Below are 19,087 nucleotides of genomic sequence, written 5' to 3' on the forward strand. Positions count from 1 at the left end.
ATTCAATGTTTTTCCATCTTGAAACAAGTAAAAACATACCTATTTTCCTCAATGTACTACTACTTTTAAAAGAGTGTAATAGTTTTGTAATTCAACAGTTGGTCCTCTAAAAGAGGTAATTTGCTTACCTGTTATAAAAATGTGGGTGTTCTGATGAAAACATATTTTCTTTCTCATTACATAACCATGCTTGAGCTGGAACACTTGGTAGATTAAGTGAAGTATCACATCTTAATGTTCCAGAGAACTTATCAGAAAAAAAGTATATAATTTGAAAATAAGTTGAAAACACTTGCATTCATATTTTATCCCTTTACATGCATATTACCAAGTAGCTTCTGAATAATTCACATAAAAATTGAAAATTGTAATAAAATAAAAAAAAATTTTCAATGCACATAATAAATGCCCTTTGTCATGGTAGTAGAGTTTCCTTTTGGGATAGTTTGCATATACAAAATGATTAATTGCAACGATCTTAAAAAAAGCCTCAGAAAACAAAAACTTCAAAGATCATCAAATAAATAACAGATATTGCAGTCCATTGACCTCTGACTGAGTATCTTCAGCTGTTGCCCTTTTAATGCATATTTTTGTATTTTTAAAGTGCTGTCAACTAGTGATTTTAGTCTACTGCTGAATATGCAGCTGAAGCATATCATTTTTTTTTTTTTGCTACTGTGAAATAAAGTGTTGAAAGAAATCCAAAATAAAGAAAAAAACGAGAAGCAAATGAAAGAAAAGTTACATGAAAAATTACATCTGGGGATGAGGAGGAAGTCAGAGGCTTCTAAAAGTAATTGTGTTTTTCAAGTCAATAAATTGTAGTATTAATCACTCCAGCATAGCATAACCTTAAGAAATGAGCAAAGATCGAGCATTAAGAGGTTTCCATGACATGTTACCTTTGGCCAGTGCAGCTGGTTTGGGAGAGGCAGTGTTTGTGAAGGGAAGCGGGCGGAATCTAAAGCTAACCATTCTTTCTCTAAGGCAGCCTGCACAAATAATGACATTAAAATGTACATAATTTAGTTTGCATAACTTTTACAAAGAGTCTTTTAAATTGTCTTACATAGTACAAATGTTAAGAAAGTCTATTGGAATTTTTATTTACAGGAAAATTCACAATCTGTTATTTGTTATTGTGAGATGTCATATATCTGTTTAATGCAAGCATGCTGAAGAGTGGGTAAGATTTTTCATCCCAAGTGGATAAGCAAACTGGAGAACTTGAGTGTAACTGTTGATAATTCATAATCCATCTAAAGATGTAATCAAAGGAAATAATCATTTAACCCTTTAGAATGCAAATTATAGTATTCTCCATCAAACCTCACTACTGAAAATTCATAGCATTTTAACACATTATTTTTTTTTATGTTTCTATAGAAAACAAAGATAACGTTGACTTAGTTCTTCCCAAAATATCACAAATTTCTGAACAGACAGAAAACAGAATTTTGTTGCTATATAAAGAACATGGTATATGATATTGCATTCTCTATGCAATTACATATAAATGTAAATTTTCAATGATCCTATTTAAACCCCTTGTTCGTCATCTCAAATTTTTTTCTTTCAATTTATGAATTTCCAAGGTTATTTTTTATTTTTTTTTTAAAGATTTATTTATTTATTCATACAGAACTGGGGTACAGGCCAGAGGCTCAGGGGCGGTGAGAGGTTTTACCAGAGACAGAGTGGGGAGCAGAACAGGCAGATCGACGAGGTACACTGCTGAGGGAAGCAGCGGGCGGGTCAGGAGAGGTCTGGCTCGCCATGTGGTCTCCTCCGGGCAGGAGGCAGGCGGGAATCGAACTCGTGCGGAAGTGGCCTCAGATTCTCAGTGCTGTGCTTTTAACCCGCTGCGCCACCAGGGAGGGCCGAATTTCCAAGGTTATTTTATCTCTCTTCAGTGGAACTTGTACTAGTGTAATATAATTTAGTATATATTTACCTTAACTACTAAGATATGGAAAGACCACTGGGAAAGCAAAACTAAGACATCCTTACTCTAAGATACAGTGTAGTGACAGACTTGTCTTAGCATTCCAGTTATTTGATTTTTTATATAAATACAATACTTCCACTTAGACAGGCATTTTGTTCCATTAGGCAGAGGTTATTAACTGTTGTCATAGTTATAAACCATTTATACTTGGCTTAAGAATATATATGTGGTTTAAGAAGTGTCATTTTATGTAAAACTATAACCAGGATTCAGGGCACAAATTCTTGAATTCTTTCTTACTTTCACTTGACAACTAAAGGAAAATCACATCTATCTTAAAGAAAATCACAATGATTCAACAACTCCTCTTCCTTTTTTTGTAAAAACTGCTAAAATGAAGAGAAGAAAAGGAGCTAATACTATAAAAAGTACTGTGCTGGAGGATTTTGGAAAGACAGTGGAGTTGGAGATAAGAAAAATCTGTATTCTAATCCATACAATAATTATACAAAGAACTCAGGAGTCTACTGAAGGTTGCACCTTCCATGGAAGTACTGGATGTAAATTGTAGTTAATTTTGGTCAATTTCAGCATGAAATTGCTCACAGATTATGGGAGCCAGGATGGGCAATAAATATTGGAGATATGTCCTTTGATTGTTGATTGTTGCTTCTGATGTTCCTTCTGGCTACTGATTGCTGTCCACAATGGCACAAAGAAGTAGATGACCTTTGTTGTTGAATCTCCTCTAATAACAACTTCTAGCTAAGAGACTGTCAGGATATTTATAAGACTTGTTTCCCTTTACCTGTCACTTGCTTTTCTTTTTTCTCTTTTAGAAGAAGGCATTAAAGATCAGGATATTCAAAAGCATCTGCATATGTGAGGGGAATTAGAGAGTCAATACTCATATTCAAGGTAAGGAACAGGTTTGTAAAAGAACTGAAAAGAGCTTAAGTTTAGAACTCAGACTGATCTTGTCTACAAAGAAAGTCTACACAATCCAATAAAGACAAAGACAAAAATAAAAACAAAATGTGCAGCAAATACTGGGGAGGAGATTTTATTTCCATAGATAATACCATGAGATACAAATGTTCAGCTTTAAACCAAAAATTATTAGACATGCAAAGAAACAAGAAAGTTTATGAACCACTTAAAGCCAATAAATAAGTAAATGAATGAAGCTATCCCTAAAAAAGACATACAACATATCCACTATATTATATAATTGTATTAAAGATGCTCAAAGAGCTATACAAGAGAAAAAATAATGTATGAACAAAATGGAAATATCAATGAAGATATAGAAAACCTGAAAAGAAACCAATAAGACATATAGGAGTTGAAGGCAGGGCTGAATAATCAGTGAATTGAAGATAAGACAATGTAAATCATTGAGTCAAAGGAGCAGAATGAAAAAATATTAGGAATTGGTGGAAATATCACTGAGCAAACCAGCATATGTATCATGTTGTCACAAAAGAAGAGAGAATACTTGAAGAAATAATGATGGAAATTCCTTGAATTTGGTTAAAAACGTGAAAAACATCCAAGAAGCTCACTGAACACAAAGATGAGCTTAAAGTGTTCACACCAAGATACATTCTAATAAAACTTTCAAAAGACAATAAACAAACAAACAAACAAACAAATAAATAAAAGCAATCAAGAAGCAACTCATCACATACAAGGGACTCTTAAGAATATATGCAGATTCTCATCTGAAACTTGGGGGGCAGTCCAGAAGACAGTGCTAACTGAAAAAATAAACCTATTAATCAAGAATCTTACATTTGGTAAAACTGTCCTAGAAAACTGTGGAAAATTAAGAAATTCCTATATAAACAAAAGCTGAGAGAAATCATTACCATTAGCCTTGCCTTGAAAGAAAAGCTAAAGGGAATGTTGGAGGTTGGAATGAAGGACTGTATTTGGAAGCCATATGAAGAAATAAAGATTTCAGAAATAGTAAATAGATGGACAACTATAAAAATTAATATTATTTTATAACAAGTTTGTAACACCTTTTGTTTTCTACTGATTTAAGAGACTAATACATTAAAGAACTATTACCATTATAAGTTTGTCTTGCAACTTTCATTTTGTTTTTACATTATTTAAGAGAAAGTTATTAGTTTTTGTTTTTCACAATATGAATGTAATTTGTGATGTCATCAACTGAAAGTAGTGAAATACAGCTATAAAGAAGAGAATTCCTATATGTTGCTAATTTTAAGTTGGTATGAATTCAAATTAGAGTGTAATAATCTTAGGATGTAAGGATGAAAGGGTAAGATAGAGGTTAATTAATGGGTACAGAATTTCAGTTTTATAAGATGAAAAGAGGTCTATATATAGATGATGCTAATAGGAGCATTAAGGAGTCTGACTTTTGCTTAGCTTTATACAGACAAATCACTTTATTTTTGGATAAACACTTGTCAGACCACCAACTTTTCATATTCTCTAGGAATCCAGCTGTTTTATTTCTATGGCAGGACTAGCTCCCACAAAATACAATGCGTTTTTTTTTTTTTTTGCTTTGCCATATTATATAGATGTTGATAGAGTTCTTCTCCTTGAAAAAAGGTTATGCACTGTGAACTCAAGTACCAAGAAAATGTCTTATTTATCACTGCTTCAGAGATTTATTATGAATAGTACATAATAGGTAGCTATAAGGTTGGAGAATAAATCTATATGGGGCTCTCACATTCCTGCTTGCTTTATGGTAGTCTATCTTTTCAAGGATTCTTGTAGGGTTCACAGTTTAGGAAGACGGAGATAGTGCTTTCCCTCCTGTCAAAAAGCACTGTGTTACCTAGACTACATTGATGATGTTTGAACATAGTTCTAGGGGAAGCAGGAACGAAAGTTAACATGTGGGAAGGGTCCTTTTGAAAATTCAGTATACTATTGTTATTGCTTCCATATCTGAATATACTAAAAATTGTCATGTGAAATGTTATTTTCCCATAATTGCCAGAGGGAACTTCCTCAAGAAGAGAATTTCAGGCTCTAAAATGATAGCACGATAAACTCTTTTATGATGTGACACCTGGGGGAAAAAACTGAGCCTCTCTATTGTATGATGTCCAAGATTTTTGCTCTCTAGTGATATTCTGATGGTTGTCAAGTCAAAACAGTTCTCCATTATATCTTAATTAAAAAAAAAAAAGACTTCATTTCAACCGCTCTTATAATGAAGGTCACCACATCAATATCAGCAGGAGTTGGCTGAGAAATCTGAAGAAAATTTGGAGGCCTCTATCCTGAGACCTCAAATGGTTTCTTGGGCCTCTGTGGGAGAATGTATAACGCTCAGTATTCTATCCAGTAGTGAAGGAAAAACTAGGATTTTTGGTTCTTCATCATGGAAAAAGAGGTTCAACATCTTGTTCTACTGTTTCAGTACTGGAGGTAACACAAGTCTGACTGATGATTTTATCGGTTGAGCCTCGGGTCTCCACCTGGGGAAATCCCTTGTGGATTTGGATTTGTGACCTTTCTAACATCAATACCACATACACTTCTATTGAAAAGTTGGCACTGGCTTCCAACTGAACTCATTTAGAAATTAAATGATTGACCCATGGAGGCATGGCAACTCCCTGGCCTGATCTTACTAGTTTTGGGTGGAACAACTCAGATTCAATGACTAACAGGGTAAATGAGTCTTCCAAATCCTCATTTGTCGGCCTGTTCCAAGAAACATTTAAGCATTACATTAAAAAAAAAAAAAAGTAGAGTTTATACTTTTCGGGGAAATTTTATCTTCATTCCACTGCCTGAAATAAAGCAGCTGGCTTGGAAGAAGTTTAATTCACTTCAGTTCTCTAAATGCTCCAGCCAGGTACAGGGAAGGTTTGACTAAGTTGAAACTCAATTGCCCCTTAGACTGTGTAGCCACATGGAAAACTACAGATTGATTTATCATAGACACACTGTTTTGGGTCCTCACATAGAAAACAAATCACATTATTTGTAAAATTGTTTTGATTCCTTGCATGGATGGCCACAGTGTATGCCCATTCCCTGACGAGACAACCAGAATCATGTCACTCAATGGGCCTGATTTTGGCTTCTGCTGGAGAGGCTACTGATACCAGCAAGACTTGTACTTTCTAACAAATTACTCATTTTTCTTCTTTCTTTTTTCTTTACATTATTTTTTTCATTGTATGATCCTTGCCTCAGCCTGCTCCTAGAAAACTGACTATATTTTCATCACCTTACCACTCTTGGCATCTTCTCAGATTTTTGGTCAGCTGACCTTGGCCATATAACTGTGGTGCAATGGGTTAGGACACAGCACTTCAAGCTGGGGACAGCTTCTTCAGTACTAGCTCGATCCATGTCCTTGGAGGTGATCCACATGACATGACAAACCTCTCCTAACCCACCTGCTGCTCCCCTCAGCAGTGTACTTTGTCGATTTGCCTGTTCTGCTCCCCACTCTGTCTTTGGTGAATCTTCTCACTGCCCCTGCACCTCTAGCCTATACCCCAGTTCTGTATGAATCAATAAATACATCTTTAAAAAAAAGAAATAAATCCACATAATTTTTTTGGTCTCTTCATCAGTTATGTGCTGTTATCACAAAAGCTACTAAATAATAAGTTGGCAGCCTGAGTCTACCACTCATACTTCTTTCTGGACACACAACTTGAAAAAAAAGACAATTTGACCAATGATGTGACTGTCCAGAATGGGACCAGGCTTTTGTACACATTTTAAAACATTGTGTCTCTAAGGATAGATACTCAGGAAGAGTAACACAGACCCACTTTGGATATTTAGGATTCTGTTATGACCACTCCTGGGCAGGAATAAGTATTTATTTTCCCTAACAGCAAGCCCCAGGCCAGCATGACTGACACAAGCCCACAGGGCAGCCTAGCCAAAGGTTGCTTAACATACAAACTTTATTCTGGAGTTTTACAGAAATGCACTTGTTCCTCTGTCTTTCAAGAGGAAAGACCTGGGTGTGAACAAAGAATGGTTAAGACAAAAAAAAAAAAAGTGAATTTATAGTTACTGAAATGAGTCATTCTAATTTTGAGGAAATTGGTGGAGAACAATAATCCGGTACCTTTGTAGGGAACACCTGGGAGGTACTGGGGGGAGGAAAGGACATAAATAAACTTTCTTGTTTTAGAACTGTCCTAGAAGGTTCCCTCCACAAGAAAAATGCCCCTGTAGGGCTCCTGTAAATTGCTACAAGCACCTTAAATTTAACTAATTGCTGGTTTTGCCATTCCCTTCCAGGAGGCTATGACCACAACTTGATAGTTATTTTGGTTAACTGAAATGAAAAATCAAACAAGTCTGTCAAGACAGCAAAGGGATGGCTTCAGATTCTGAACTTCCCCTGTGAAACATCTCTGGAAGTTTTCCCCATTCCATTCTCAGTCATCCCATGGGGTGGGCAAATGCCGCCTGGAAAGAAAGTGTCCTGGTCATAAATTTCCTTTAAGTGTTTAAGGAAATGCCATTATGGCCCTGGAAAGCATTCAAGTTTGCTTCACCTCACCTGCCAGGGTTGTTTTGGATGGCAAAATTGCCTTGTACTTCCTCCTTGAGAAACAAGAAGGAGTCAGTGTAATAGCTAATACTTCCAGCTGTTTTTGGACTGACGTCTAGTGGGAAGGTCAGTCCAGAAACTTAAGAAGAAAACCACCTGGGTATTGCTAGTAACTTAATTAAATGCACCAAGAGGATAAACCAATGGGTATTGTACTAATATTTGTCAGATTATTCAGATTGGGCACTGGAGTGAATACTTACAGGAAAATTTGCCTTGCAGAAATAAGGGGTAGTCACTGTTGGAAAACAATTCTCCTTATGTCTCGAATATTTCTGGTGACTTCCAACAGCTTTTGCTGCAGAATATAATTTCTCAAAAATGTTGCTATAGCTAACAGACTTGGAAGACTGTCTTTTAGTGTCTTGCTCTGGGGAAGAAGGCAAAATTTGACTTCATCTTGGGAGTAGGACATGTAGATTTGCTAGCAACCTTTCATAAAATATGGGGTGTTTCATAGGCATAGGTTTCCTACAGGGTAACTCTTCATATGTATCCCCTATCGAACTTGGGAGACAAAAGGGAATACAAGGCTCCTGTCACTTGGCATAACAAGTAATAGATACCTCATTTCTTCTGCCAGCATCCTGAGTGTGTATCAGACTAAGTTGGTAGGTTGTAGACAAGATAAAATCTCAGATTTCTCATTGTTCTTGGTAGTTAAGGCAAGTTGTGCCTAATACACTTAACATAAATTTACTTTTGGTTATCAGTGTCATGTTTGTTAATCATTTGCCAAAGGCAATTACATTTCAGAGAGGCATGAAACTTCTATAAAATTGATCCATGCTATTTTATCAAGACAATTTTATATTACTTCTCTTAAAATGATATAATTCACTGCAAATATCCAAACAAATTCCTGACATGCCATAAATTTGGGGCCATGCTATATCTTCATGTTTTGCCATCCATATTGCAAGCACACAGTATGAGCTCACTGGAAGTGAAAAAATTAGTTTGAACAGATTATGATACATCTTATAAAGAGAAATATGCATTAATTTCAAATGCAGTTACCTTTATTATTCAAAAAGGTGGTAAAATGGAAATCTTAGTTATATAAGTCTTGAACTTGTACACAAGAAATTTAGACAGAGGAATAAAATAATGCTCTGGTAATCTGATGTTGTCATCTGAAGCTCTAAAATGATTTTTAAATAAAGTGGTGACAATAGAAAAGTTCAAAAAAATTAAAAGCAAATGATTCCTTTCTAAACAGAACTTTAGTTTGAATTTTCCTCTAAACAACATTATCTGTATTACAAAGACATACAATTAAACATAATAATATTTAATTTTATAAAATCCATTAACTTTTTTTAAAATCATGTTTGACATAGAATCCAGAATTTTTAGCATCATATCCCAGGCCTTCTGTCGAATGACCCCTAGCTATATGTTCCTTTCTTACTCTCTCTGGTCTTTTTCCACTAACTAGATCTATCTATTGAAAATGTTCTGTTCCTTTAATACCCTAGGTAGTTTTTGACTGAGTCATCCATACTTGCTTTATATTTAACCCTGAGTAGTACTACCTTATTGCTTATTCTTTCATTTTCTTTTCCCATCTCTTTTAAATCTTATACTGTATGCAGGACTTCCCTGATCATCCAAATAGATACTACACATTATCCTTTAATCTTCTTACTTTCATAGTAAATTTCAATACCTTATTATGTATGCATACTTGTATATTTTTTTCACTGTCACATCCCATTAAATGTAACTTCTGTGGGGTTCAGGGTCTTATTTCTTTTATTCACTGTAGGAAGAACAATGCCTAGACTATTGAATATAATCATTGCATTGAAATATCCATTTATAAACATTTCAATTTGACCTGATGGTATCGCTTGGAGTAGAATTAAAATCCTTATGAGAACATGTGTAAATATTGGGCACTTAAGATCAAGCACAGCAATCAGAAAGCCAAGATCCCATTGAGTTGAATCTCATATTTATGTGAGCCTTGTATTTCCTTCTACATTTTCCTGCAGGGAAATTCCCAGTTTTGTTAGTAAGAAAGAAAAGTAGACAGAAATATGAGGCCCACATGTAGCAGTTGCATGGGGATGAAGAGACAGAGGTTGAAGTGCAGGGAGCAAAAGCAGATAGGATTGAAGAATCAAGATCCCCTAGCAGAGAGCACTATAGAAATGTAAGCACAAAGTCACATATACAGTGGTTTTTTCCCATGTATTTACCAACACCTAGTAGTATATGTATCAGGAGAGATTTCTAGAAGCAAAGTACAATAGCAACAGGGGATGCGCTACAGAAGTAGAAACAAATTTCTTCTGCTACTTGTGCTGTGGCAAAAGAAAATAGAATTCAAAGTCTAGGCAGAGGTAATTTGCTAAATATTGCACTTTTAATTGAGACATCATATTAGTTTCATGTTAAGAAAAAGTATCAATAGACTAGTCTGGGTAAAGCTGGAAAATACACCTCCAAAGTATCTCTGCCTATACAAAATATCCCTGTCAGAATAAAATATAATTTTCTTTAAAGAAAGAAAACATTTTCTAGGGTCTTTACAATCTTTATACATACAATGTTGGGTACTTAAAATATGTAGCTACACTAACAAGGCAAATAAGCCTCATGGATAATATGTGAAAGAAATCAGACAAAACATAGATATTATATGATTCTATTTCAAAACAGATTGATAATAATGAAGATATAAATAATGTTGAGGCATGAAGAAATCTTGTGATTTTCATTAGCTCTGTATCTTAACCTCAGTGATAGTTATGTGAGTATAAAGGTCTAGAGAAGAGGAAACAGATAAGCAAAACTAAGGATGTAAAAGGTCAATGCTTTGTATAGCAAAGGGGTGCTCGCTTTGGTTGGAGCATATGAATCACAGGGTAAATGAGTCTGTATAGCTTGCACCCTCATTGTGGAATACTTAAATACCAACTTAATGAGGTTTTTCGTGTTTTTTTTCTAGGTAATAAAAAGAACTGTTTAAGATTGCTGTGCAGGACATAAGTAGGATTAGAGATATATTTAACAAAGAGTAGTGGATAAGTAAATATGGTGTAAACCTGACACAGAATACACAACAACTCTTGTGAATATTCTATGACCACCTTTATGCACTATAAAGTCTTGTAGGACATCTGCAGATGATGTTAAGAAATTAACACACATTTAAAAGCACATACATTTTTTCTCAAGGGCTATATGAAAAATTCTATAGCATTGTGCCAATACAATTAACCACTTTAGAAACTGGTATACCCCTAAAACAATAGCTTATGACCAATATTTATATGTTGTTGTTGGTACTTACTTCATTAAATGTAAAATCTTCTAAATCTATTTCTTCATATTCTTCTTCAGATTCCTCATTCCTAATGGCCTCTAAAGCAGTTGTCAGTTTCTTTCGCAAAAGAAAGCCCTTCCAAACTGCCTAAACAAAAAATTTAAAGCATGTTATACAAGGTTATAGATCAAACTCCAAACCAGATTCTGTGAGTTATCCCATTAGGAAGATAAAACATCTTAGACCTTCATTTATGGCTCAATAATCTGTTTTTTGAACTTTATGTGACACGTAAAACTGCAAGATAAATTAAATGACTGCATGTGTCTAAAGTTCTGAATCTCAGGAGACTTTCCTTGTGGTGAGCAGAAAAGAATCTCTAAAACTCCCTTGACTGCACATGTAGGTCAAACAATCAATTATCTGACAATTCCTCCAGGACCCATTCTAAACTAAGAAGAAAGACATACAAAGGAAAACCAATTTTGCTAATTTTCAAATGATTATGTATAAAATAAACGAACACACATTTAGGAAAACTTCAAAATATATAAATGACCATATTAGAGAGATAGTATCCTGACCTGAAGCAATTAACTAATTTCATTTTTAAAATAAACTATGTGCAGAATAACAGAGTAAAAACATTCAGATTCTGCAATATTTTTTAAGTGGGGAAAGCTTTCCTAAGTGTAATTCCAAGTACACTGCAGCTTTTTAAAAATGAGTATCTTTATATACTGCTACTGGGTGAACAGTATATAACATGTAAAAAACATGTAAAAAAGAGGTAGATAAATATGTACTGTAAGCTACTGTTCATCTATGAAAGACTGCATGCAAACATTTATGAATATATACCTCACCCTATGTGGAAGCCTATACTTAAAAGTGTAAGTTATAAAATTAATTTATAAAGGTTACCTTCAGAGGAAAGAAATAGGGGGAAGATACAGCATAGAAGATCTTACTTATTTTGATTTTGGAACCATGTACTCATTTAAGATAATTCTATAAATTAAGTACATAAACATAAAAAAGGGAGAGGAGTAAAAAAGGAGAAAAATCAATTATGCTAATGTCAACAGATTTTAATATTTCTAGTGCAATATATTTAAAAGATAAATCTAATTTCGACAGATACCTAAAAATAGTTTCAGGAATCATAATACACATATTCTATTGTTATTTGAGATGTAAAACTGTGACCCACAACCTCTGTAGCAACTAGCCTAGAAAGCCAAACTACACATTTGCACTAACAAGTATGCTAAATCACAACCTCATGAGCAGTTAACCAACACTGGTCAAGACTTGGTGAATGGTCACTAGTTTCCCTATTTTTGTCCCTACATCCAACTCAGGACCAAGCAGAGAAAGTTACATGTGTTTTCTAAGCCAATCATAACCATATAAGAGGTCTTGCTCTAGCTACCCACCTCTGTGATGCCAACAACCTGCAAGTAAAGCATACTTGGTACTTTTGTTTTCTTGAGATTGCCACTTTCCTGCCTTTGAGTCTGTGTCAAAGACAAGTGATGGTGTCTGACTCCCTTTCTATAGCACAATCTGACTATGTAGCCTGTTTTTTCCTCACTGTGGGCTTTGTTGATTTCCACTATCTATGTATGCTTGAGTGTATACAAAATACATGAGAGGGGGTGAGAGAAAGGAGAAAAAAAATAATTATGTTAATGTGATTAGGAACCAGAATGTTCTGTAGAAGAGCTATAAACATAAAAGCAATTAAGTAAAAATCTCACAGTCCTAAATTTAATTTTAAAATGTTGGTATGAACCTATAATATTTATTTTTCTTAAAATTTTGCATTTTCAAACTCAGTGCAGTGAAGAAAAAAAAAATCCAGTGTAGGGTATGCAAATACCATTTCCACTAAGGAACCAAAGATCTTTGGAGAAGTGACTGAAGTCAGGCCTGGGGCAAAATGTATATAAAATTAACTTGGATAATTAAGTCATATTAGAAAACAAGGAAGTTTTAGAGAGTACTGAATTGAACAAATTACAAATAAGGGAAAATCTGAGCACCAATAAAAATAGTAACTTCAATGAAATTAAACACGTTATATATTAAAAAAAAATATTACATGTACGGGCTCTCCCTGGTGGCCCAACAGGTTAAAGCACCTCATTATGAAGCTCTCTGAATCCACTGCAGCATGAGTTCGATCCCCAACCAGGGAGCTGACCCACATGGTGTGGCAGACTCTCTTGACGCCACTGCTTGCCTCAGCAGTGTACTTTGTGGATCTGCCTATTCTGTTCCCCACTCTGTCTCTGGTGAAGCCTCTTACTGCCCCTGCACCTCTGGCCTGTATCCCAGTTCTGTAAGCATAAATAAATAAATGTAAAAAAAATTGCATGTACATTAAATAGAACAAATGTGGAAAATGCTTGGAAAACCCAAAAATCTAAAAATTGGTAAATAAAGGAAAAACATCAAGCATTTTAACTGTCTTTCCAATATGAACTCTACCCAAATCACTGATAAGTTTCTCTCTCTCTTTCTTTATATGTATGTTGCTCTTTCTAAAACCCAGGTACTTTGATATATTATGCTCTGTTCCCAAGGTGGCTAGACAGTCCAGAATTCACATTTTAAGATGAGTAGTGTAAAAAAACTAGATGACTGTACTCAGGAGAAAATAAAGTTGATTTAAGAATCATGAAGCACAACAAAAAAGGTTCTGAAGAACAGAAGAGTTCTGAAGAAAGGTCGCAAAGAAAGGTTGACTTATGTTCCTTTTTAAAAAACATTTTCTTGGGCCCTCCCTGGTGGTGCAGCGGGTTAAAGCACATCACTAAGAAGCTTAAGCCACTTCTCCATGAGTTCGATCCCCGCCTGCCCCGGAGGTGACCACATGGCGTGGCAGACCTCCCCTGACCCGCCCGCTGCTCCCCTCAGCAGTGTGCTTCGTCGACCTGCCTGTTCTGCTCCCCACTCTGTCTCTGTTAATCCTCTCACCCTCCACATCTCTGGCCTGTACCCCAGTTCTGTACGAATAAATAAATAAATCCTTTCAAAAAAAAAAAAAAACAAAAACATTTTCTTATAAATAACTTGACCAAGGGATACTAAACAGGTACTTGTCACTGAAATAAGATAGTTTCAAAAGGAATGAACTTCATTATTGAGCCAACATTGAAGAGCATCCACCATCGATAGAGAAAAGTGTATTGCTCTATTGATGACAGAAGGGAGTGTAGGCTGCATGCTATCTTCATTCTTCAGCAGAGTAACATTTCGGAACAGTAACTGAGATTTCTTTGTTTTTCTCAGTGTGTCCTTGAGTCCATTAGCCATCCCTGCTCCCCTACTGCTGTTCAGCCATCAGTAACAGTTTTGTCTATGAATTATGATTAGAAGTGTAGTCAGATACATTAAGTCAACTGAAATCCTGAATATATCCATTAAAACCATAGGAGTTTTGAAAACTGTGACTTTACTAGCAAGAACCAGAATTTAATTTCAAAGCTCTTCTTTCAGGTGCTTATGCCAAATACATTGGCCACATCTTTATCTTCTGTGCCTCGTGCTCCACATCCCTATGAAATAACATTTCCAATTATACTTTCAAAGTACATATGCCTAGCCTCAAGATAAATCAACATATATTCAAGAATGTGATTTTCTTACCAAATCCACTTCTAATAATCTGGCCCATGAAATCACCACCTCTTCTTGTGTGGATTACTATTTCCTCCTAATTCATTTTGATGCTTCTTTCTCTGCTCTCCTCCAGTGCAATTGCAACAAAAGTAAGATGAAAACTAACCTGAATAAGAATAGCAGCCTTTTCCTTTTGTTCTTGGATAGTCACGGTATTTTCTGGCTTTTTGTTCTTTAAAGTATTTTGATTCTTGATGCAGGAGTTCGGCTCGGAAGCCAATTCTGTTGCAGGAGTATGTAGTTGTGTAGAGAGATGAGTTCGGCCGCGCTTAATGTACCCACGCCAGTATGCCTGGATTACTATTGCTGCCATACTGTTAGGAGGGGATAGTGGTTTTCTTTTTATAAACACACAGTTGTAAATAAGAGGGCCTTATAAACTCTATTAATAAACATCCACTACATAAAACATTCTTTAAAAATAAAACAGTGTCTATATTCACAGAAGTAAAAGTAGTATGAAATCATACCTAATAGAGACCTTTTTTTTAAATATAGAGAGAAATGGGTCAAAAATTTGAAAACGATGTGAATACAAGGGAGCCTTATTTATTTGTTTGTATGATATGGAAGATTTTGTATGATATGGAAGATGCTAATACAAAAGGATGGGAAGAAAACTGATGATGCAGAAGGGAGGGGACAAGTGCTGAAGCTAAGGTTGAGATGGATAAAAATATGGGATCTCTCATTAGCCTTGGATAGGAGGGAGGGTGCCCTTCACCATTAACAGGAATCTTGTTTGCTTCATTTTCCTACCCAGTACAAATACTTAACCCATACTCTTATAAACCCTGCAGTAAGTTCTAATATTTTTCTAGCCCATAGCTATTTGCCAATTTCAGGTATTGAATCAATGTGCAATATGTTTTATTTCCTACATTCCCCAATGCTGCCAAATTAGTAAATTTCAGTAACGATGTACCGTGATTCTGAGAGCATTCACTGTTTAATACTTTAACTCTCTATAACTGTTTAATTTTTCATTTCCAATCAGAGCTTTGCAGGGCTATTATTCAAGTACAGAATATAGTCTAAGTGCTAATTATTATTCTTATATCCTCTTCAGATTACTGAGTTTAGTTTTAAAAAGCATATGAAGAAGATTTGTACATATTCCCCTTCCCCATTGCTTTCTTGGAACACTTTAAATCTTCCAAATTCAATGACATTCTTTCATTTCTCATATTAGTGATGTTAAGGTAAATTTAAATTAAGTGGCAAACTTTGCCTAATATGATCATACATTCTTTTCCCAATAGTGATAAATTTGGGGGATATTAAAAAGGGCTGTAACAGTTTTCTTCTTTTTTTTTTTTATCATCACCATCAGCATCATTTCACCTAAAAACCATTCTACTTTGGTGGGATGTTGAAATTAATGGATACAACATTTGACCAATATAAATTATCCATACTCCTGATTGTTGGAAAATAAAATCATGTTTCATTTTTGCCTCCTACAATAAAGCTTTGCAAATTTGTCTATAGATTTAATTCACAATTAGCCATTACCTATTTTTTCTTCATCTTTTAAATCAAAATTAGTTTGGGTGATAAATAATAAAAAATGGATTTGCAATGTGTAACTGGCTAAAAATGGAAGACATGTAAGAAATCACATATAACCTGAGACATCTCATATTACTGTACAGATATATACAAGTTTCACAAACTACAATTGTGAACTTCTTCTAAAATTGACCAGTCATTGACTGTTTGAATTCCCCAAATATTTCAATATTATCAAAATTTCCCTAGACAAAAAAGAAAAAAAAAGTTGATGAAGTTATTTTCTGCACTCATACTAATACAAGAACTGCTTTTCACTACATATATTTAAAGTAGTTAAAGTTGGATATCCTGAAAGTGAGCTGATTTCCATATTGAAAACAGCAGCTTGTATTATTACTCATATCATCATCTTTTTTTTAGCAAAATCTTAATGATAAAAACATTCTTATCTTCAGAACAAATGTACACTGTGCACAGAAAATGCATAAGACATCTGACAGTGAATCTTCTTGCATCACTAAAAGGCAAGGCTCAGTAAGTGGCTATCCATCTTCTTTTTCTTTTGTTTTTTAAGTCTTCAATTTGTCTATATTTTCAGCTCTTTTATTTCTCATTATAATTTGGCTATTTTATTTATTGACTAAGAAATTATAAATGCAGTGTATTCATTCAAACCTAGTATTTGAATGAATAGGGTTCTGGACATGGTCCCCCAAATTATGACAACCTGGCATACTGCATATTTTAAGCTGAAGGAATTTGAGAAAAAAGCATGTGCAAAAACGACTTGTTGACCTTTCTAGAAACATGTCAAATACCCTCATTTCACAGGCACCCTGCCTTACCGGGAAGAAAAAATATATATATTCTCATCTGCAGGAATGCCGGAGGACTCGGAAAGAACATACCTGTTAAATTCCCCCTATTGTACTGCTCTCAGCTTATACTCTTTGTCTTACGACATCTTCCCACAATTTTAACTTGTCATCAAACTTAATGTAAAAATGCTCAAGTTTAATGTCTTCAGGCCTTTGTTGCCTTCTGATGCCTCCCATGTCACATAAAACATTAAATAAATCTACAGGCTTTTATTTATTTATCTCTTTATTCTAGGATCCTGGCTGAGATTTTAGAAAAGTATAACAGAGATAGTTTTCCTCTACTATGAAGCAAAATAAATCAAATAAATTGATAAATTATAAAACAATGGTACAGCTACTTTAAATTGTTAAAAATTTGCATTACAAAATGTTAATAGTTTCAACATATCAAACTATTTAATATTGTTCTAGAAAAGAAATCACTACTCACACCAACAACTCCTGAAAGAATGAAGCTGGTCAAAGCAGTGTTAACTGTTGTGATTACCCAGTTCAGCTCAGTTTTATTGGAGAAACTGAATCTGACCATTTCAATTTTCTCATGTTTAACACTGATGCAAGAAGTAAAAAGAAAACCTGACAGGTCAAAGACCAATCTTTGTTAATTCAATAAACAAAGCTAACCATTAGCTTTTAAGGGTGTTTAATAGTTGGAAGGTGACTTACATGATTAATCTCAAAGAGTATTATCCTGCCTAGTTATGCCAAAGAAAATTAGAACATATGCATTCAAAACTTGCATAAATGCTAGCTAAGTGTTTATTAGGTCACTACACAAAGTAGTATGGCACATGAAAAGATATATTTTAGAATCTTAATAAATGATTAGTCGATCAACAAGAAAGTAAATATCACGTATTGTAGCATATTTTAAAAAATTAAATTATCTGATTATTTAAAAGTACTCCTTATATATTTTCCTAAAATAATGTAGTATTTTATTTCTCCCCTTAAATTTATTTTAATTAGATTAGATAACAGGAAAAAAATGTACTTACTTCAAATAAATACTAGTCAATTAAATCAGAACCTGTCAAAACTAAACTAAATTACTTTGTATTAAATTAATAATTTCTGCACATCATAAAATATAATTAAAGAAATCAATATGAAATATAATAGCAATTTAAATCCTTTAACAAGTATAATTTGGTAACATTAACTAAGACTTCATAAAAATAAGGTATACACAACTGTAAAAGAAAAAAAATACCTATAAACCTTACATTTTTTCATGATGTTCAATATGTTGATGATCTCTCTGTAGAGACCTTGTCAATACTGTTTCCATGAATGGAATTCTTTTGGGAGGAATATTTAGCTTGCTGTCTTCTGTTTTCTGACCTATTTTTTCTTGATTTCTTCCTTCCGTATCTTCACATAAAGTGGAATTGGTTAAGGAATGATTAGATCCAGAATCCATCCATTTCTCAGAAATATCTGCTGAGTCTGGGTTATGTGCACAAGAGTCAAAGGCTCTATTTTGCAGTAAGCTATCACTACTTGCAAGAATCAAATGACTTTGTTGGGCTTCTGATTCATCTCTCTTGGTGATACTGACATCTCCACGTTCGTGTACATGACGGTATTCATTACTCAGTGTCATCAATTTCTGAAAGTAAAGGCAGAGATTTTCTGCAGCATCCAAGGTGAATAGTTTTCTGAACAAATAAACAATAAGGGCTTTTAATAAGAGGCGTTATATCAGTAAATATTAAAACTTGTATAGGTTTTGAAAATTTCCAAGTAGCCTACTTGAACATCAGACTCTCTTCAACAGTACTCATTAAAAGTTTATTTCAGTTTATTTACCTAAAAATTGACCTATTTTCCAACAAAATCTTGAAAATATTTGTTTAGTTAATTTAGATCTCTCAACCTAGACAAAATGTCTGGAAGTTTTAGAGCCATTTTTATTATAAGTATTTTTGGTACACAGGACCCAAAAATCCATACTTTTTCCACCATAAACATGAGAAGTCATGGCAGCCTAAATTTGGAGACGTTATTTATGAAACAAAGTTTAAAGGACTTCTACATTGACTCTTGCCATGAAAAATATTTGTATTGGACTTTTAAACAAAGAACTTATATTATGGGAAAGTTTTTATTCCCATTTTTCTCTAGAAAAAAATCCACTACAAGTATAATTCAAATAGATCAAGACATAACTGCTTGTGATTCTC

At 34.2% G+C, this 19,087-nt stretch overlaps 1 protein-coding gene across 1 annotated transcript in view; it reads right to left on the reverse strand.

Annotated features, from left to right (window-relative positions):
* The window catches only part of LRRIQ1 (leucine-rich repeats and IQ motif containing 1), a 120,948-nt gene that overhangs the window by 55,524 nt on the left and 46,337 nt on the right, over positions 1-19,087 (reverse strand). The window contains exons 17-21 of the mRNA XM_004676497.1: positions 18,128-18,562; positions 14,612-14,819; positions 10,843-10,962; positions 906-995; positions 129-247 (exon numbers count right to left, since the gene is read on the reverse strand). Coding sequence (XP_004676554.1) covers positions 129-247; positions 906-995; positions 10,843-10,962; positions 14,612-14,819; positions 18,128-18,562 — 972 coding nt within the window. The remainder of the gene's footprint in view (positions 1-128; positions 248-905; positions 996-10,842; positions 10,963-14,611; positions 14,820-18,127; positions 18,563-19,087) is intronic.

This window comes from Condylura cristata, unplaced genomic scaffold (assembly GCF_000260355.1).
Source record: "Condylura cristata isolate star-nosed mole 26May11 unplaced genomic scaffold, ConCri1.0 scaffold00004, whole genome shotgun sequence".
Classification (NCBI taxonomy): Eukaryota; Metazoa; Chordata; class Mammalia; order Eulipotyphla; family Talpidae; genus Condylura; species Condylura cristata.